This window comes from Parus major, chromosome 5 (genome assembly GCF_001522545.3).
Source record: "Parus major isolate Abel chromosome 5, Parus_major1.1, whole genome shotgun sequence".
NCBI lineage: Eukaryota > Metazoa > Chordata > Aves > Passeriformes > Paridae > Parus > Parus major.
This window is the reverse complement of record NC_031774.1, coordinates 1525698-1548181: the sequence shown is the minus strand read 5'-3', so window position 1 is coordinate 1548181 and position 22484 is coordinate 1525698. Positions and strand designations below refer to the sequence as shown.

Here is a 22484-nt window from a genome sequence, read left to right as displayed (position 1 = left end):
GATGTTACTCTTAAGAAAAAATATTTTTCTCATTTTAAAAGTTTCTGTAAGTTTTATGTATGTTTGTGTTGAAATTTTGAAATAGTAGAACACTTTCTCTGCCTGGTTAATACCCATGATATGTGGATAAAACAGTTCACTTAAATGCTTGGTTTTTTTCCTGTTGTTTAAGTGCACATCAAGAATTGCCTGAATCTCCTCTGATCATAAGTAATCAAAGAATATTAGACTAAAACTTCTCTTTTTGCTATTCTTTTTAAAAGTGAACATCTGATCCTAGGGGATACCACACAGGGAAGTCAAGATGGTGTTGTATTATCCTGTTCTGTTGTCTTGATCTTCATCCAGTAGCGTAAAAATTCACCTTTCGTAGCTAAAGCCTAAAAGCCTGCAAAGCCTGAGACTAAAGAATCTGCCAGAGCTGAACCATAGATTGCTTCCCCAGAGACTGGAGGTGAATTGGCAGATCAGCTCCCTGTGTAAGACACACAAGTGGAAAAATGCAGAGCCACGTGGGACCGTGTGTGTCACAGCCCAGGCTCTGGCTGCCCCTTATGGATAAGGAAGCATTTGGAAGAGGAACCTCTTGTCAAAACCTTTCCTCTGGATTTCCAGAGCCAGCTGTGCTTGATAGTTGCTCTTTATTCCAGCTGTTAGAAATTAATATCTACAGTTTATCAAAACACTTTCTGTAGTGAAAAGTACCTGCAAGATTTTACTTACCAAAAAAAATATGTATATATATCTGTGTGTGTGTATAATTTGAGAAAGCTGATCTTTAAGTTTGAACCCTGAACTCGAGAAATATTTCATTGATCACCTTGTGCAGGAAGTCTTTCAACAAGGGAGTTCATTGTGTCTCTCTCAGCTATTGATAGCAAATATTTCTAAAATCTTTTCCAAAGATCATCAGGAAAGGTCACATCATATAAGCAGAAATGAGAGTTGTCTTCATGAGAGATATCATTTTTGCCATAAACAAATTACAACTTTGACTTCATAATCTGTCCCTTGAGAAAAGGAGCTTTATTTCAGCCACTGCCTCCAAAGCAGACCAGAAACTCACATGTCAAAGTGTGGTCCTTAAGAGAAAATCTGCTGATGTCCCCATCAGACTCTGGGTTTCCACAGCTGTGCCTACAACTTCCTTTATTAGCGGGATGGAGGTGAAAGGAACGTAAATGATGCTTGGAGATTTCTAAGACAGTGACAGGCCCATGTGTTGGTGAGTTAAGGCACTGACCTTCCTCACTCAGAAGGAGCAGAAAAAGTGGAATTGGAGCAAACACTCGGAATAGTCAGGTTGTGAAAGTGATGCAGCGGAAAGGTGAAAATAGAGGGAGAAGTTGTGTTTGATTACTCCCAGGCACTTTCAGCAAACTGTCTTAGAACTGGGAGAAAATGCTCTTCTACATGCTTTTTAAGACAGTGATGGAGGAGAGAAAGGATATAAAAGGTCCTAGAGTTACTGGATTTGATTTGTATTTAGCTGGTTAAAAAATACAAATTAGTAGTCCTCAGTATTTCCATGTGTCTGTTACATTTGTGCTTATCCATGATATCTAAGCACTGAAAAAAAGCCCATTCCATTTGCAATTTTTATAAGATCAATTGAGATTACCATGTTTACATAAAATACACAATTAATATGCATATGCATTCTAGAAATTGTATTCCTCCTAGCCTTTAAAAAAATGACTTTTTTTTTTCTTTTTTTTTTCTTTTTTTCCCCAACAGAAAAAACAAAGGAATGTTTTGAGGATAGGAATTCAGAGCCTGGGTTCCATATTATGGGGTGATGGTGTTTGTTGCAGTGATAATCCTGAAGATCCTCATAGCTTGACAAAATTTCTGTATGTTCTCCGTGGCCTGCTGAGGAAATCTTTGTCAGCCTGCATCATCACGGTGCCAGCTCACCTTATCCAGGTAGGAATGCTGCTTTTGCTGGATTTCAGAGCTGACACATCACTTAGCAAAAGTTTAAAGCTTATGGTAAGAAAACAAATGCCAATTGTGGACATTTTAAAAAGTCTTTTTGTTCAAAGTGTAAACTTAAAATGTGACTGTATCTCGTGCTTTTGTGGGAGAGTCATGCTGCAAAATCTACAAAGATGTAAGTATAAAATTATTTTAGTAACAGTTATGCCAAATGTGGGTCTTGCTCCTTTTTTGAAAAACTGTCAATATTTCAGTAACTGTAGAAAAACAAAGAAAATACCTGTAGTAATCTCTTTTTCAGTTATTTTTACATCTCTGTGCACTTTCCCAGTGCTTTCAAAATGCTTTTTGGAGTATCAAGACAAGGCTTTTCAGTCCACTGTCTTTATATAAAATGCTCATTGTGACGATATTTGATCTTGTTTTTAAAGCCAGGAATTGAAAGGTACAGGTTTGCTCTAAAAGTCCAATTTCCCTTTGTATTGGGACTAGGAGTAAACCAGAGTCATCTTCCCAACTGCAAAATCAAAAGCAATTAACAGCATTGTTCCTGATAGTATATGGAGACTTAAATATATCTTCTGAAAATAAACTTTTTTAGCAAAAGGGAAAATGTAGACAGTCTTTTGTTCTGTGAGTGGTACTGTAACTTACAAAAGCAAAATCATTATTCACAATGAACAGAGAACCTGTAATTTTAGATATTTGATTTGATTATAGTAAAAAAGTACTGGATAAAACCTCATATTATGCAAAATATTTTCATAGTAGGTGAGTTTTTCGATAAATTAAATCCTAGCTTAGGTAGGTACACGACTCACATATATTGCATATTGTTAAAGGTTGCTGAATACCTGCAAATGTTATTTATTTGGATACCAATGCAATTACTCCTTTGAAAATAAAGGTCGATTTTCTAGTTTTACCATTGTAGTCAAAAGTGTGTTAATATTTTTCCTCCATCTCCTTGCTTATTATTTTTAAATAATAATTTAGAATAATTCAGAAAGAAGGACAGTTGAATTTAATGTAAGAAATGGAATTTATGAATGTAAAATTATCATCCTACTTCTTACACACTGGAAATGCCTGTCCATTATTGGGACATACAAACCCTTTCCATTGTAGTCTTCTTTATATATCATGCCAATAAAAAGTATATTTGTATTTAGAGAAGTACAGAAGTGCCTCTAAGAAAAAAACTGAAGTTTGTTTCAAACTTTTTTGAGAAGTTGATTATTGGTTTGTGTTTATAAATTCCAGGGAGTTAGGATTGAAATTATACCTCATTATTTAAATAACTGAGTTTTTAATTTTAACAGTAAGTGCTAGAATATTCTGAATTTTTTTTTTTTAGAAACATTATGCACAGAATCATTGCTTAGGTGTCCTAAACAAACAAGGGCATTAATTTGAGTTGTTTTTTTTTTTTATTTTTAAATTGTGAAACTTGGTGTAGCCTTCTTTAAGCACCGCAGCGTGGAGAGAGCTGTCATTAGGAGGAGCAAAGCTGCTGAGGGTTCCTCCTAGCCCACATTACTGAGTTCCCAGAGCCCTGCTGTGTAGTTGTTGCCCTCTCCAAGAAGCCTGTTAAAGAGCCCCTGGGAGCATGTGTCCAGCCTCCCTGGCACTGCTTAATTGGTGAGGCTGGCGAGATGAGAGGACAGGCGAACATGTGCTCGCGCCTCTCGCGCCGCAGACGGACCTGCCTTATAATAACAGCAGCTGCTCACATTCTCACTGCACAGCTCCTCTCCTTTCTGTTGCTGAGGGCTCTTGCTGCATTCAAAAAGTAAAGAAAATATCTCTTCTTTCCAGCAGAGAGAGAGAGAGAGGGATTTTTTTTATTATTTTCCAAGCGTATACGTGTTTAATTTGGTCGGTTCTGGTTTTCTCATGTGCTTTGTCTGTTGAACCTTCAAGTCAGTGCACTGAAGGTATAGAGAATTCAGACTGTTTTTCTGAGGATATAGTAAATTCCCCATTTTTGCCCCTGTATTACTGTTCCTATACTTCCCAGATTGTACTTCAGCCCCTAACTAAATTAATTGGGTGGCCTCCAAGTAAATTCTTCACATGTGTCATTTCCGTGAAGGACATGTAAGTTCAGAATCATGTTTAATCAAAGTTTTGTCTGGATGACAAATACAAAAAAAATAGTTTTGTCTTTACCTGCTTTGTCATGAAAAAGTAGATTTTTGGTAGTGACATAACTTATCTTGTCTCTGTCAGTCTCCAGTAGTAGTTACTCCAGTGAAAAAGGAATAAAACAATTGGCAGCATTGATTTTTGTCAGGGGCAATATCTTTTTAACCCAGATTAATTCTGTTTTTTAAATAAAGTCTGTGAATTATATATATATATATATAAATATCAAATATATGTATATATATGTATATGTATGTATATATATATATGTATGCATATCTATTTTTTGAACTTGTTTTCTTTTATGTATTTTGCCAAATACTTCACATCTCATGCTGTGACAGGGAGTTCACAAATTAAATCTACCTGGCTTTTTTCTTTTTCAGAAAGTTTAATTTTGCCTTTACTTTTCATATCTTATCCTTTTTTCTTTTTGTCTGGTGAGACATTCAAATGATCCTATTTCATATTTTCTGTATTCTGGTTTGTAATTTTTCTCCTGCTGCCTCCTTATTCTGTTTCTAAACAGTCACTTTACCTTTTTACAGTAATACAGTAATTTCATTATTGTTTGTTCACTTTTCCTACATTCTCATGCCTGCTTTGACTCTTCAGTGATTACAGAGCATTAAACAGTGATTTTGTTCCTGATGTTTTTCCCCTCTGTGATGCACATGCATCAATGTGGCTCTTTCATTATTCCAGCAATGCATTGTCTTAGATTTAATAACTTGGAATTGCATTTATCCAAAGACAATGCTCATGAATCCAGCCTGATGGGACAGTTCATGATTTCTGTAAGGCTATATTTTGGTAAAAGACACAAGTTTGCCAAAAAAAAAAATCTGTTTGTGTGTGGAGTTTTTCCAGAGTAATTGGAAGAAATTGTAATCCACTAAAGAACACAAATTTTGGAGGTTTTATTGATGAAACTTCTAGGGCAAACAGTGCATGAAGAAAAAAGAAAATTCTCTTTTCTCAACCACAAAAATAGGAATACATTTTTCTGGAATAGGGTTTCAAGAATATAATACAAGAAAAACTTATCCAATTATGAATTTTATTCAGGTGATGTGTGACAAGTTTTACTTGATTGATATTTTCTACCGATTGAACATACTCTTATCTTACACTGTCTGTCAGGTAATAAATATTGAGCTACTTACAAGTGTGATTAAAATAGTTGATGGAAGGTTATTTTTCAAGTCTTCCTACTGCTTCTTGAAGATGCATTGTGTCTAAGAAATCATATGGTACATTTGAAAAGGGAAAATTACTTCCATTTTTAAAATCTAGCATTGAGCAAGGAGGGCAGAATGAAGAGGCATTTAATTTGTTGTTGCAATTTCTAAGTTTAAGGAATATTATAAAAGCAAGTAAGGATTCTTTTTCTTCATTTTGATAATTAATGCATTTGCATACCTAAATTTAGAAAAAGAATTATTGTGCAATTGTGTGACTGAAAGGACTTTAATGTCACTGCTCTATAATGGAAAAGTCCTAAATTAGAATTTAAAATATTTTCCCAATGTATTTTTTATTCTTTAATTACTAGAAATCATTGGTAAATCCAAGAACATCTTTCCCTGAAAATACTAAATAGTATTTTTAATTTTGTTCCCATTCTTCCCAATTTTGTATCACTTAAGTAGCAGCAGATTTTTTTTTAGTAGATTACTATATTCAACAGGGAAAGCATAGCACTTGTTAAAGCCATCCTTTATTTTGAACTCAAAGCTGGTATTACTGGTAAGGACTAAAAACCATATTAGTCAGCATGTACCAAGGGAAATTAATTGACTAATGAAAAGTCAGTATGAATAAGTCTTCTCACAGAACCTGTCCTCAGAGTCTGAAGTTCTGTTTAGCAAGATATTTTCATTATTTCATCCAGTATGTTAAAAAATTAATTTCCTACAAGATTAATGTTTTGATGTTTTGAATTCACTGAAGTGCATAAGTTACAGTGTAGAAAAATTCAGAGACAAACCTTTTCACATCCAAAGGCTTTCTGTGCTCACACTGAGTGATTTAGCAGCTAAACTCAAAGTCAAGCAATGCAGTGCTTTAGAATCCATTGCTAATATAGGATTATAAAATGTGAACTCCTATAGCTGGTGAATTTCTCACAGTTTGAAATCTTTATTTCTATGACAAGAACGAGGAGTGATCACCTACCTTAGAGCTCTAACTTGAGATTTCACTGGTGAAAAAGTGCTGAATAACCTCCAAATGTATTTGATGAGGTGGCTGCACAAAGATTTGTAGTGAGATCCAACATCATGTGGTTCCTATATCACAATTAAGGAAATTTCAAATTTCTCTGCAAAATAGAAACCATGAAGATCAAACTGTTGTAATATTTTTCTGGCATTTTTTTACTTGCTTTTTCATGTTGCACGTCGCTTTTTGTTGTATGTGAGACTTTAACAACTGTACAAATATATTGATAATATATTGATTTACAAATAAATATTTTTATAGAGTTGTAAGTTTATGACAGTTGTTTTGGGTTATCCACATAGTTTTAGGATTTGAGTATTTTGGGTTTTAGGCATTCATAAAAGCATCTTTAAAATTCTGACTGAACAGGAAGCTCAGAGAAGCATCCTATTCAAAATTTATTTTAATGGGAAACAGTATTTTTTGTATTTTTTTTCATTTCTCTTATTGCTGATGTGTTTGCTAATCAAGCTGTAAAAGAAATAAAATTATTTTTTGTTTTCATAGAATCAGATTTTGGTTGCCAACAGGCTGTGATCTAGCACTGCCACTTCTGATTTGGTAACAGCTACCCATTTCAAAAACAAATTCAATACACATCTGAAGCATGTTTTTGTCCCCACATAATAGTTTTCTGTTAACCAAATTAACTATATTATGATGAGCAGTCACACTTTATGTTAAAGTGGTGTGCCTAAAACAGCCTTGTCATTTTTATAAATTTTACTTTTTAGAAGGACACATCCTCACATCATTTCTCTTTAATAAGAAAATCTCTTTCCCAAAATGCATAAATTAAACTAGAGAAGTGCATAAATACATTCAGCATGGCAATTTTACTTAACATTTTACTTTTTTTTCCATTTTACTTGACATTTTATTTTACATCTTAAGTAAATATAAATTGAAAATATGCCTATGAAAATCAGGTATGATTTAGAACCAAATCTTTGAAGTACAGCATTAGACCTAAACAGTTAAATATCCCATCACAGTATGGAGATAGTCATCTGTTCAAGCATATGGAATCTTTTGGCTACTGGACTAAGCAGTTAATATAATGCCCAGTGTCCAGACATGGACACAACTGTTATGGAAGCAGAAGGGAACAGGCTCATGTATTGAGCCCATTTGGACACTGATAAGTAAAGATTAGAAGAGTGACTTTAAATAATACAGGGCCAAGTGGTTGTTGCTTTTAGCAAGTAATTCTTTTAGAAAAGGGAGGGTAGCATATTTTTTCCAAAGCAGTGTTTTTATTTTTTTATTATTTTTGCTTAAGTAGAAGTTCAGGTTCTTGAGGAAAAAAAATAATAAAAGCCCTGTGACTCTAGCATTAAATAGAGGATTTATCTGTTCTGTTTCAGGATCAGAACAAAGAATTTTGTGTAAAACTATTTTACAATTAAATCATTGCATATGTATTTTCCTTCTTAAGTGATTTTCACAGAGAATATTGAACTTCTGTGCAATGTATACTTAGAAACATTTTGATGGGAACTTTTGGTGTTGTTTGAAAATCCTGGAATTTCAGAATCCAATTCTACCTCTTTTTGTTTAGACATTCTCTATTAATTAGAATATAATCATAATAAAAAGGAATACTGCATCTTTAATGATGTTTTTGTGCCTGTGTAGTTAAGCTTTAATGCTGGGGGGGTAAAAAAAAAAAAAAATATTAAATTAGCCTTGTAACCTCTTTCTCTTCCAGACTGATGATGGAAAATAAAAGCTCTTAGCCACAGAATGTAACACTTAGAATTAATATTTAATTAGACCAGCAAATTGTACACCGTGGCTGAAAGCTTCCAAAGAGTTGTTAGTGCCACAATTGACCTACAAGTTTAATAATAACTCACTTCTAGGAGCAAGTGCCAGTTCAGCATAGTGGAGCCACTGTAAGAAAGTCCTGGGAGATTAAAATCAGCAAACCAAATGGCAGGCGAGGATTCCTGGGATGGAGCCTTCTGGAAAGCTGGGAGCTGGAGTAGCTTTTCAGCCAGGATTCAGATGGGAACAGTGGGCAAAAAAAGCTGATCCCTCCTGTTCTAGGAGCTTCTGGTTGTAGGCCAAAATCTTAGAACAGATTTTTTCTAAATGTTCTTGCTGCAGCTATTAATTTATATCACAAATCAAGCAATGAATGGCTTAGTTTCATCTTTTAATTAAGTTTTAATACAAACATTGTCACTGAATTCATTGGTCATGAATTTCATTCGTGGAAGAAGGATACATTTTTGGTATGATGTGTCAATTAGTGTGTTTGTATTGCAGAATGTTTAATTTTATAGAATCATACTGCTACATAAAGGGTTCCTTGTAAGAGTAAGATATGACAAGCAATTTGTCGTTATATTATGAAATGTGTAAATTAAATATGAAATGAGTATACATTGTAAAAAATGATATTGTGAAGGTTAAACAGCTTAATCTTCCTTTTCATTTTATGAAGAATTGAAATATAAAGCCAGTAACTCTCCATTAGACATCCATCCGAGCCTTAATTCTGTGGCAAATTATTCTAGTGAAATAGGGCACCATAAGTTCAAAAATGTGCAAACACACAGCAACAGACTGAGGAAGGAGCATTCTGCATTATTTATTGGCTAGATCCTAAATAATTAAAGAAATGCCTACTCATTAGTTAAAAATTAAAGCAGGGGAGGACCTTGCCAGCAGAGGGAGCAGTCATGTCTTTCCTTAGGTTCCCATCCTTTCCAGCCTACCCATCATTTCCACCCTACCTCTTCTTATTGCCCAGCCAGTTTCCCATCTGGACCCATCTTTGCCAGCCTGCTCCTGATGACAGCCTATAATTTTATACTGGATAAGGGATTAGTTTTTTAAATGATTTTATATTTCAGAATTTTGCCACTTGATTATCAACATCAGTTAGGTGTTCCTTTTGATACTTGTCTACTGTTAATTGAAATAATAGTGCAGGTTCTTTTTGGTCACCTGGGAATAAAATGAGATTCACTGTTTAAAGAATTAAAGTTGCAGAGAGTGTTAGCCTTTCTAAATTGGTAAGCAAACTGCAATGACATTTTTTTTCAGGCAAAAAGGCAACAAAAAGAACACCTGAACCTTTTTCTTATAATGAATGATTCCAGTGAAGTCATAGGATTTTAGTTTGACCAGTTGGTTTCAAATATGTAATTTTGGTCGTTTTGTTGTGGCTCTTTTGTAATATGACTCACTTTTCAGACTGCTTGTGCATCTCTGCTTTTTACTGCACTATGGCCAACTTGTGGCATGGAGTATTTTCTCTGCTCAGTTTTCCACAGGAATCTGCTCAAATGATCAGTTTATTTTATCAATGCTTAAAGACAAGTAATAACCTATAGATTCCTAACTATATGCTTTTATAACAGTGAAAACCATTTCATTAGTGAAAACCAGATAGTGTTCAGCAGAGGTGCTGGGCTCACCTTAGCCCAGATCTTGAACTGATTTCTTCCCAGCCACTCACCCTTCACTGGAGAAGGGCTCAATCAGATTTATTTCATCCTCTGTGCAGCAGGACTTGTGCAAGAGCCCCAGAACCATTCACAGTCACCTGCAGCCTGTGCTTTCTGTCACCAAATGCTAAGGAAAGAGAGAAGAGAAAAGCACTGGACAGGATTCAGCTCAAAAAGTGTCACCCTTTAACACACTGTACATCTGTCACCTCTTTCAGCCAGATAATAACAGGATTTTCAGCACCCAGCTTTCTGGGCTTCCACTCCCACACCATCTTCATGACACCAAGTATTTTGTTGACACCCCAAAACCATGGATGCAGTCTCCTAAAGCAAACCTCAAAGAGAGGGGGGCAGAGAGAGCTCCAAAGAAAGGCTGAGTTGGGATCCCAGCTCACTGTTGACTGGCTTTTGGCTTTGGACAGCTCACATGACACCTTTGTGCTTGTTACTGACTTGTAAATGAGGAATGCAGCACTTGCCTGTCTTTTGTGAAGCACTTGGAGATCAACAGATGGAACATTTGATTTAAACTACTAGACTTGGTTCATTTTTTTTAGGCTGCAGCAGCAACTGTTATTGACTTGCTTAATTTATCTCTGTTTAGTGATCTCCCATTTCACTGTTGGCCTTTAGGTCTGTCCTTCAATGGCAAAATAGACATACTTCTTCTGTTGTAAGGTGCCAGGGTTTGCTGGCCTTAGATGCTTCCATAGCTCAAGTAATACACAAGTCCATCTTCACTTAAGATCCAAAGATCTCTATTTTATTTTTTTTCAGTGCGTAATAATTTAGTTTTTATTTCCTGGCTTGTTGTTCTTTCTGAAAATTTATCAAAATTAATTATATACAATGTCATCCACCTTCATCTGACATTTTAGGGTAGTATGCAAAAATACTGCAGAGTTCCCACAGCAGAGACAACTATCAAGACAAATGTTATTAAAAACAACCTTAAGAGATCAACCAAAATCTGGAATTAATATGTTGTGTAGCATATTGACCAACAGATGCTTTGTTACTCTCTTCCCATTTTTATGAGTATGTTGCATCTAATTGCCTGCTCTTGTCTTCACTACATGTCCTTTCTTTGCTTCTGCAACTTGTATAAAATCTTTTAAAGACATTATTTACTGCTTTAAATTAGCCAGTGTAATTAGCTAATGTTATTGTGCCTATAAACAAATCAACCAAAATCAGTGTTTCTGTGCTTTCAGCCATACAGAAGGATATTATACCTAAGTTCTGTTATAATCAGTAAAGTTCTTCAAAGGTAAAAGAAGATTCCTAATCAGTCAGAATCCCCAAGTGTGGATTTCTCATCATTGGAGGCATTGTAGTTTGTAGCAAATCCACTAATTTTATTTCTTGACATCTCACTTGTGTTCAGTTTTCTTGTGAGATTGGTACAGATTTCTGCACACCAAAATTTGTTAATGGTCATCCTGTATTCCAGTGGCCAGGGTGTACATTCATTTCAGAGCCAAAATTCAACATTCAGTTAGAAGATTTGCTGTGTGCAAACACTGTGAACAGTGCTAAGCAGTTTGGAGTTAGAAGACATATCGAATTTTATAGTTTACACTCTTTATTAATTATCAAATAACACTTTTTGGCAGAGCAGTTGTTAATCATTTATTTTGGGGATTTGTGAATAATCAAGAAGTGCACAAACTGGATTTATCCTATAAAACCTACTCCAAAGGGCTATTACCTAGCTTCTTTTACCAAAAGAAGATGCATGGATACACATCTAGATGTGTATAAGAGACAGCTTTATTAATTATCAAATAACACTTTTTGGCAGAGCAGTTGTTAATCATTTATTTTGGGGATTTGTGAACAATCAATAATTTTTTTTAGCTTTTCTTGAAAATTTGCACACCACAATTTGCTTTAAATTTGTAAGATTCATATTACTTTCCATGAACTTGTTTGGTGCTTATTGTTGAGACCTTCTTTCAAATGAAGTATCAGGATTTCTGGATTCACCTGTTGGTAACAACAGAGATTGTTGCCTGCAATTACAATTTTACCTGGAATTGGGAAGAATATCTGAATTCCTCTTGGAATACTTTGCTGTCATATGGAACATTTAAACTGGGTTTTTTTCCCAGTACAAACAATATTTGTAAGTAGTGTTTTAGGTGATAAAATTGAAGAAGGATTCAATGCTTAATTAAATGTTTTAAAATAAAACTAGTGATGGGATTATATTACCAGAATGTAAAGATACAGAAGTAACCCTTCTGTAATATAAGCCTAATGTCTCTTTGAAAAGAGATGTGGCCTTAAAATACCTTATTTTCAATGCAGTATGTAAGTCCATATTAAAATTATGTTCATGTACTGATCAGAATAAAAATGCAAATATATGCAAACAGCCCATGTAATTCAAGTATTTATATAGGTGGTAATTGTATCTCATTGTAGATCTTTAACATGAGTGTCTTATTTTCCTTTTAAATTTTGGTATTGTTTATATGTACTCTGTAGAAAAGTTGAGGCTGTCCTAAAAAAAATTTCCATTCTCATGCTTTCCTTCACTTATGCAGTGCAAGGACTGAGAATTGAAATGTTTTCATTACATAATTTTTGTGAGGTTTTTTAATTTTTTTAGAAACTGACAAAATGAGAGGACGGATTTTGGGTGTTAGAAAAATTTTGACAGAAAATCAGAGGAGAAGTAGAAATTAGAGCAGAGTAAAAAAGACAAATTCTTTTCCTAATACGGAATCCAGATGAACCAAGATTGATTTGATTAATAGTAGTCATGCTAAAATTGTGGTACATTAAGAACTCAATCCAGTAGAAACACACAATATTAATTTCAGTGTGGAAGTTTGAGCATACAGGCTATGCATGAATTTGTCTTGGTGGAATTCCACGCTTTATACTCCAACACAGAACACGACACATTTTAAACCTCTTTTGTTATAAATAATCATTTTTAAATGTGCACAAATAATTACTAAAAGTGCCTTCTGAAAATAAATTAGTAAGACAAAGCAATCTTTTTCCATAATTGCCCTTCCCCAAAGCTGCTTAAACACGTGTACAGTTCCCATTTCCATAGCCAGCTTCTACATGGATTTTCTTGACATGTTTTGAAAGTACACTTTGGTTGAACCCAAATATTGCAATTTTGCACTTAAAAGAAAATGTCTGTCTGAAACAGTAGCACAAAGTAAGATATAGAATGGATGCCCAGCCCAGCCTGCACAACAGGATTGCTACCATGTTGTTAGAATAATTATATTTTGGCTGAACTAACTAATTTAGAAAAACTGCGGTACATCTAGCAAGACTGAAAACTTTCCAAGACCGGATTGGTTTTTGGGGTTGGTTTTTTTTTTTTCATTTTTAGTATAATTTAAAACAATACCTCTTCTAGCTGCCAACAAACTCTTTCCCTGAATCTCACCATTCCTGGCTTCCCTCCTAACCATGTCCTGGCTCACCTCCAGAGCTGCCAAGTTTATGCCAGAAGCAGGAGGTATATTTGTATGGGGCTGGAGGAAGATCTGGAGCTCTGTTAAATTTTCAAGCCCAGATGGGGCAAGATGATTTGTGTGTTTATGTCAGTGTGCCATACATCACAACTATCCGGGTGCTGACGTCAGCTTCCATCGGACATTAATGTGCTGAGCGCTGCAAACTAGAAAATACATGGTAGATACAGATCTATGGCAACAATGCCACATAAGCAAATGTCTGTTTGGTGTGGCAATGCACTGTGCAAAATATTTCCCAAGATACACTGCATTAAGCCAGGGGAATATTTTGACACACTTTAAAAACAAAACCAAAATCAACATGGGCAAAGAGAGCACCATTTAAGAGAGGAAACTCTTTCAGAGGAAGAGCCAAAACCAAGATATTAATGTATGTATCATCAGGCAAATGTTGAGGTGCTGTGCCTCACTTGAATCTTTCCAGAATTAAAACCAATTAGGAGGATGCTGTTCTTATGATTTGCAGGACTGTCAGAGATGAGGATATGTTGCTGATGGTTGAGCACCTTTCTTTCGACAGGTTTTTTTCCATTCTTATCTAAACTGGCAAGTAAAAAGATCAATGGACAGCAAATGTTTTTTTTCAAAGGATAGGATATTTTTTCTGTATCAGGAGTTCAGTTTTGTTTCCAGTGTTTATTTATTTATATAAAAAGTTTTGTACTTCTTACTTACACAAATAGCATCCAGCAGCCTCCTGAAGAACTGACAAAAGATGGTAATTTTTGGTCTCTGGGATTATAGAGGTCATTGACTACTTTAGTTTTGGATTTATACCATCTTTATGTGATTGCCCCTGTAGAATAATGTGACCAAAAGATTCCATTAAAATATAATATATTGTCTCTCTCTTCCTAGAAGAGGAAATGATTTGCAAGTCAGCTTTACTATTTCAGGGGCAGATACAATAGCAAAGTCTAGGGATTGGTGTGTGGGCAGTGTTCTTCTACCTCTCATCACTTCTGTTATTCCTCAGAAAGGAAATTCTGTAGGATGACACCACTTTATCATTATCCACCATTAGATTTTGTGAGTCAAAGTGGAAGTTCCCTGATTCCACAGGGATGGATGCTCTTGGCCTGTGCACAAGGAGCAGCTTTGAAAAGAGCCCCCTCCCCAGGATTTGATGCCATCTGGCCCAGAAGGTGGGGAAGGGAGGGGGTGTAAAGGTACCATGGGATCAGTGGATTTAGGCCTGGTAACCTGAGCAGATTGGGCTGTTCCAGACAGGCCACAAGTCCATGTAGAGGTCAGAAAACAGAATTCAGTTTATTCTTTGACAGGAGCAGGAAAATTTCACCTTTTGTGTCTGCTTTGTAAGCTTCTCTGTGGCTAGAAAATAATGGTTATTGAAATGTGGGTTGATGAAAGCACTTGGAATGTTGACCATCATTTTAATAAACCAGAATGTCAGTACAATGCATGGACTATTCAAACATGTCTGTGTTTTAGTCTCTCTGCTCCTAATTGATAAATTGTTATTATGAAATAATTTACCAGTATTTAAATTGATCTTTCAGACTAAGCATCAGTCATATAGTTTATTAAAGCAGTGCCAAATGTACAAAATATTTTAAAATTATAAAAAACACAAAACTATAACCTGGAGCTGCAGAGCTAAGTCCTTATAATTGTAATGGGTATTTTGAGGTGATTATTCTTGATACCCCTGAAGGTTTGATGAATTTAGCATCTACAACCAACAAGAACAAGAGTGTTATACCAGCTGTCCAAGTACCTTTAAGATAACTATTTCTTATCTTAAAGAAATATTTTACTTTTTGCCATTTTCTTTTTTTCCCTCATTAAATACTGACATCATCAAAGCAGTTAAGAACATTTTTTCTGACTTCCCTCTGAAGATCTCTGTTGTGACCTTTGAATGTCTCTTTCTGCTATATAAAATTAAGTAAAGAAAACCATGTGGAAAACAGCTTATTTAAGGCATATGACAGTACATGGTAGCACAAGAGATGAGGCAGCATTTAAAAATCACAAATATATTGAGAAATGGTAATGCTGCTTGAAGCTTTAGAGTCACATGTTGTGGAGAGAGAAACTTTTAGGGGGAAAAAAATGCTAAGAAATTACTTGAGTTTTCCATGTTTGACTGCTAGCCAAAATGAATAATTGTGTGGGTTCTGCTTGCTCAAAATATTAGAGATTATATGCCTAAATGTATTAAAAATAAGGTTTTCAGAACCCAAACAAAATCTGGGCATCAGACTTATAGTAGAAATTAGTGAGAGATAAGCTTTACATATGGCTTATAAATATAGCTGATATGAGCAAAAGCTTGTTCTGAAGATTTAGGAAACTTAATTTAGTGCTAAGTTAGACCTTTTATGGTTTATCCTTGTCAAATGTATGTTTTCTCTAGACAGCTATTTCAAGTTCTTTTGTGTATTTTTTTTCCTGAGAAAAAAAGCCTTTTGAACATAATTTCTAAGTATTGATGACCTATTTTTCCACCACAGTTTGTCACTGAGAAGACCAAGGCTTCCTCTATGAACATTAATTACCTTTTTCATCACATAGGATGTGTATTTTGTTTCCATGTCTTACAGAATAAAGCAATTATGGAACGTGTAACAAACTTGTCAGATATGGTAGTTGGTCTTGAATCATTTATTGGCTCTGAGAGAGAAACCAATCCATTGTACAAGGATTACCACGGTAAGTTCCATCTTTAGCAATGCAAAAAGTCTGCCCTGAGTGTTTCTAGGGCACTTAGCAGCTCACCCTCCAACTGGGTATCTGCTATAAAGCAGCATTTGATTTCATTTTGGAATCCACCTCTTAAATGTTTCCCCTTGCCTAACCAGTCTTGAGTTAGGGAAATTTTCAGCAAAGTGCATTAAGGCTGCAAAGGAAACATGGCAACTCCTTGCATGTTGTCAAGCCACATTACTGAGGCATGGCTCAATCAGATGTACATCTCAACAGGCAGGCTTTGGGGAATTCACATGCAGGGGAGGCTTGGCAATCATCTGACCAGCGAGCTGAACTTGTCATGAAATCAATACTTTTTTGATCTGCCAAGTTTTAAATTGAGAACATGGGAAAACATATATTACAGTAAGGTGAATAAAGGGATAAATTATGTGCTAGGTAAATTTTGTCTAAAAAATAATGTTCTGCTTTTTCAGCTGTATGTTATGGTACTTGCACATTTAAGGAAATGAATGTGGGTGTAGGAAATGTGTGAAATATGAAACTGATTTTGGTAAAAAGTCATGTAACCTTTCAAGTGTTTTATCTTCAAAATGTGTAATGGTGCTTAATCTTACATTTTGATTCACAGGGATTTTTGGTAGCTGTTGCAGCAGAACTATTTAAATTTTTAAAATTATATCAGAAGTTTTGCACAGCCAAAGCAGTGAATTACAGTTTTAGGTAATCTGGAGCAGTGCTCAGACTGTGCATAAATTACAGCTCTTATTATTGTGATACTACTGTAGTTCCATGGAAACCTTTAGCTGAAAGTAAACTGCTTATCTGAAACCTGCTGTAAACATATGACAGTGGCAGTGTTTTCCCTAGCAGAATGTATGGAGTATCTAGAAAAAAAGCAAAGATGGTGTTGAGACACCACTGTGTGTATGCAAGCTGTAATTAATAAATCAGAGAAAAATCTTTCTGACTGTGAAAGTAGTGCACATTTCATTATCTGAAAAAAAAAAGGTGAATGAAAAAGAAACCGTGAACAAAAGCTGGAATAATTTGCCTAATTATTTTTCCAACTGTATAATCGTGATATGGCCTTTGTTTATGCTAACATAATTCTGTCAATTTAATTCTCCTTTTCTCAGTACTGAAGAGATCCTTTAAGACAATGTGTATTTTAGCAGTTATTTCCTGGTTTCCTATAAAGATGTATGCTAAGTCATTTCTGGTGCTCTTTAATAAAAATTATGTGCCAATATACATAGCTTTTGAGATTTGCACAACCTTAATTTGACAGTCCAAAAGAGGTTTTTATAATGGTTTTTACTTTGTGCATTCTTTTTGCCTAAGAACATATTTTAAGGTATTTATTTACTGCAGATGATGAAAGATTTTGACATTACTCAGGAGAAGTTTGATTACATTATTGCATTATTTAATGAATCCTCCTTAATAATTTTGTTAAGCTGCCTGCAAATTTAAATCTTTGAAAAGCCACAAAATAACAAAAGAATTATATAGATGACCCTTAATTAAAATTTCTAGGATACTATATATAAGCAACTGTGTTATACCTTCTATTTCTATATGTAACAATTAGATTTTGTACTCAAAAGCTTAACAAATAATTCTTCTAATTCACTGCATTAGAAGGGAGACAGGGACAGAAGGTTTAAAACTGTAATAACACTTTTCTAATATTATTGAGAATTTTTGTAATTAGTGCCCATAAAAATTATGCTTTTTTAAGTATTTCAATTTTAGGAAACTTCCTTTAAAAAAAAATAGATAAAAGCTTGAAAAAATACTTGCCTTATTTTAAATAAGGGGTTTAATGTTTGAGGATTTTCTCACAGCTACCCTTTTGAAGTCAGATACCTTTTCTAAATGTTCAGTATTTCCATTTAGACGCTGGCTTGATGAATAGCAAATATAGGCCAGTAACTGAGAAGCCCTGTAAAATTTTCCTGGTTTTCAGATGTAGAAAATCACCCTCAGGTTGTTCAGAGACTATATTAGGCTGCACAAAAACCATCCAGCGTCCTTGTCAGAAAAAATCAGCTTGAGTTGCAGCTGACAGAATGCAGAGCTTGCAGTGCACCTAGTACTGTTAAAAACATCTGAACAGCTAGAGAAGCCTCCTGCAGGAGGAAAACCAATTTCTTCTGGGGTGGCACGGGGGTTAAAATTTATTAAAAAGCGTGATCTAAATCGGGATTTCCCAGAAACTTTTTTTTTTTTTGAGTGGTTCTCGGGGCACAAAACGAAGGAGTTCTCATTAGAGCTTCAGTGGTTATCAGTAACCCATAAGCCTTGTTTTGCTGGCTGCTTACTGGTGCATTTAATAAAATAAAGATCACTCAGTGGTGCCGTGGGCAGCATGCAAGGTGATAGCCATATTTGCTTACTGTAAATACAAGAGAAAATCACACACAAACCGGCTGTAGTTTTGACAAGTATTAAGATGGCTCTTTACATCTGTACTTCTGTACCAAAGTGCAATTAGTTTTCCTCGCACAAGGATTTCTGTTTATCTTATTCTGCTTGATTACTTGAGCATAATCGCACCGTTTGCTTCATTGCTCCTGGTAGTAAGCTCCAGTTTAAAAAGGGGAGGATGAGTGTGTGTAAATATACAGAATTCTGCTGTAAGACTCTAATTTATGCATCTGGATGACAGCGTTTTCTTAATTTATTTTTTTTTTCCCCCTCCTTTACTCTTTCTTTCCACAAGGTTTGGTTCATGTACATCAGATTCCTCGGCTTAATAGCTTGATCTGTGATGTGTCAGACACCAAGGACCTGGCTTTTAGATTAAAAAGGAAGCTGTTCTCCATCGAGGTAAGAGAAACGTTGTTTCGCTATTTAGAACCCAAAAGGTGGAGCTAATCCCATCTCTTATGTCTGGTTTTGTGAAATACATAAAATATGCATCAGATGATGTAAATTCATTTCGTTCTGGTTTTGCTGTTCAGAAGGGTTTTAGGAAATACTGTAATATGCCTTCTAATTAAAAATGTCTCGTTTGCTGCACTAAACCGGTCTGTTATAAATTCTTTATTTTGGTTTAAAATGTACACAGAAAGTAGGCCACAACCTTCAATAACAAAGCATGACATGTTTCTAAGGATGTCAGGAGCATATTTAATTAAATGTTAATGACTTGCTCTTACTTGTGTTAGTGGGTGGGAAAGTAGCTACATGTTATTACCCCAGTAGAGGGATTTTAATGTATAATGTTGGCTAAAATTGTGTGTGATATGGGGGATAAGTGTCCTTATCAGTATTCAGAAACCATTTTCTTTGCATTACTGAAATCACCTTTCGCTCTTTTATGTCATTTTAAACACAGTATCATTTACACTAATGTCCTTAAGTAAATTTCCTACTAAATTTAAACTTTTTTCTGTGACCTTTATGCAGACAGTCCTGATAGAAGGCAGTAATACAAAAGATGTAGTTCATTTTAATCTTGCTAAAGAGCAAATGAACATAGCACTATTAAGCAATTAGAGCTGATGTATTTATTAACCAAGTAATGCTTAGAGATGGAAGATGGCTTTCAGGGTGATGCAATAGTCATGGGTACAGTCTGAGCAATTTTTTCTCTTTTTTTTTTTTTTTTTTAACAAAGGCATAAAACAGCCAAGCATCCCTGACAAACCATTTTGTTTAATCTCTTTTCAAATGAAAAGCTCTTAAGCAGGCCACTTGTCTTAACTGCTTGAAACCATAAAAAGAGAGAATTGCCACCAATAAATTAGCATATTTTTTACTCCATCACCAAATGCTGGTCAATGTGGCTTGGCACTGCTTTGGTGTTTGGGACTTCACCCTTAAGTGACCACTTTGGCCCTTATTTGACCCTCTGCCCTTTTTAGCTGGCCACTTGATAAGGTAACTTAAGGGTTCTCTCTCTTCACTGCCCCCTCCCCTTCACAATTGCAAGTAGCCCTAACCTATAAATCATTGAAAGGGCCCTATCAAGTGACAAATTAAGGTGCCCTCCTCCTAATTAATGGTCATCAATGTCTTTAATTATCTAATCCTATTGAGAGTAGTTAATAGTTAATCAGGCAGCCAGTTCTTCATGCAGGTCATCTCTGCGTGAGTGCTAGAAGTTTCTCAACTAGAGGTATCCTCTTCAGAAGCCACTTAAAGGCAAACACATGAAGGAGGGCTTTTTTCTCCCCAAGACAATTCCTTTCTAACGTTTGTCACTTTCCAGAGAATGCAGTTAGTGAAACCAGGCATTGTGAGGTATTAAAGCATTTGAGCAACTGCTTTGGAGCAGTACAGTAGAAACAAAACCCTGTGTTTGGTTTTAAAATACAAATGTTCTCTCTGTTTTCAGAGGTGTAGAGAAGCGTGCACTCTCATTTCACAGCATAGTAAATTCTCATTTATTATAGCTATGAATTAGAATATTTGGGTGGTTTCTCATCACTGAGTCCTCAGTCTCAGAATACAATTTTTTCTTTCGGACAAATTTGAGATGCTAATCTGTAATGTAATTTGGAAGGAAAGAAAACCCTTAGCAGGAGGCTCTGTAAAAAGAATTGAATTAGCCATGGGACATTGGAAACAGGAGTGAAGTGCAACTCCTGAAACAACCTGTTGCCCTAGACATGCGTGGATGACCCACTTGTATAATTTCTCCCTTCGCTGCTCAGCTGCAGCCCCTTTTGAATAACTTCAGGTTTTGTTAGAGATATGTTTTCTGTAAGCTGAACTGACACAAACTATCCCTTTTTGAACACGTTAGATCACTGTCCTACCGTGATCTTCCTCTACATGTTTCACTAATCTATAATACATATGTTTTTCTTCCTCATACTGTTAGGGAAAGCAGGCTACAGCGAGGCTGACTGGAGCAATAAGGGCAATAAGAAAATGTGAGCAAGGGAAAACTGAATTAAGAAAGGATGTGAATAAGGTTCTCTAAATTGGGTTTCTGCAGTTAGAATGTGATGTGTCAGCAGTCAGCCAGCACTGGTTCTGGGGGTAGAAGCAAAAAGCAGAACAGTGTGCATTGCAAGCCAGCAGTATGCTTTATATACAGAGTACAACTGAGTTTAGGTCTTCTTCAGGATGTAGTTTAAATATGGAATGAAAATGCATATTGAGTAAATTACGGTTTCTGGAAAGATTCTGCATATTTATACACACAATTTAGGATAAAAATATTGACCTCTACTTGAAATGCCGCTTTAAAATTAAATTACATAAGGAAAGTGAGAAACACAGAACCTGTGAATTACGGTGAAATTTCTTCAAAAAGGGTTTTCATCACTAGAACATTCTTTTTTTACAGTTTAAAATAAGAATATGGGACATGGCTTTTCTCATCTCTGGATTGCTCACCAGTTAAATAACTCCTTATAGTTTGGCCCTCATAGGTGAAAAACCTTGAATGTCAAATCTGTTTTATTAGATTGCAGTTTTGTGGGAGGAACTCTGCCTCTTTATAGCCTGCAGAATCTTTTAAGCGTTTCGTTTTACCTTGTGTCTTCTTCATCAAAATAAGATTGACTGAAATGTTTTCTAAAGAGATATTTCCTTTAAATTCAGGATGACAATAGTTTTTTAATAAATATTTATGAGTGCTCATTGTCCATTTATAAATTATGAAGAGGAACCTTTCCAGGAAAAGTTCCATGTTTATCTAAAAGGTGCAGTAGCTATTTCAAGCTTTCCCAAATCTTCACACGTTAGTTACTAGCAATACACTCTTATGTGCAGTATTATCAGAGATCCATCTTATGTGCATGCCACTTTAAAGGACACAATTTTGAAGTTAGCCTGTCTAATCCTATTTCTTCCCACTTTGGAATCTTAATTAGAAGGAGATAAAAACCATCATTTGACTAAATTATTGTCTTGAATCTGTAGCAAAAGGTATAATCCGCAATTGGGCCAATTAGTGTACCCCATAGTTAGCTATGCTGAGGCAGGAAACTTGATTAGATCTGACACCAGCCTAGTTCCCACTGTTGTTTTGCCAGGTATGATGGTCAGACTTCAAAGGGCTTGAGGCATCAGCAGGGCAAGGTTTGGAGGCCAGCTTAGGTCCGGTCGTTAATCTCTCTGCTAAAACCACAGCAGCCCTCGCACAAAACAAGCTTACACGACACAATCATGCGGTATTAAAGTTTGGGTTGAGTCATGCCAATTTGCCTTTGATTTTCTGATGATTGACTAAAAGATGGCTACATGACTAGACACATACTGAACGTTTACTGATTAGGTAAGTTCCCCAAATATTTGAAATATTTTTTGATTTCTCAGTTAAATGATATGACAACCCCGTTCATCTTAATGCGGCCGTTCAGCAGAGTTGTTCTTGAAGTGCTTTTTTGTTTTCTTTGTAGTTCTGAATGTAACTTTTATCAACATTTGAGAAATTTTGTAGGACCATAATGTTCATAGTTTTATTTGACAGAACTTTATCTTTGTTGTTCCAAAGCCTCCTGTGTCAAGACTTAAGGAATCTGTGCTCAAATTTGGTTTGTTCACCGCTCCAGATTTCTAT

General features: G+C 35.3%; 1 protein-coding gene across 8 annotated transcripts in view; it reads left to right on the top strand.

The window, feature by feature from the left end:
- The window catches only part of ELP4 (elongator acetyltransferase complex subunit 4), a 136285-nt gene that overhangs the window by 41484 nt on the left and 72317 nt on the right, over positions 1–22484 (top strand). For all 8 annotated transcript variants that reach the window (XR_004497753.1, XM_015631213.3, XM_015631211.3 and 5 more), the window contains exons 7-9: positions 1738–1926; positions 15853–15961; positions 18687–18793. Coding sequence is in view for 7 of the 8 variants with exons in the window: in XM_015631213.3 (XP_015486699.1) it covers positions 1738–1926; positions 15853–15961; positions 18687–18793 (405 nt within the window). In the remaining variant the exon portion in view is untranslated. The remainder of the gene's footprint in view (positions 1–1737; positions 1927–15852; positions 15962–18686; positions 18794–22484) is intronic.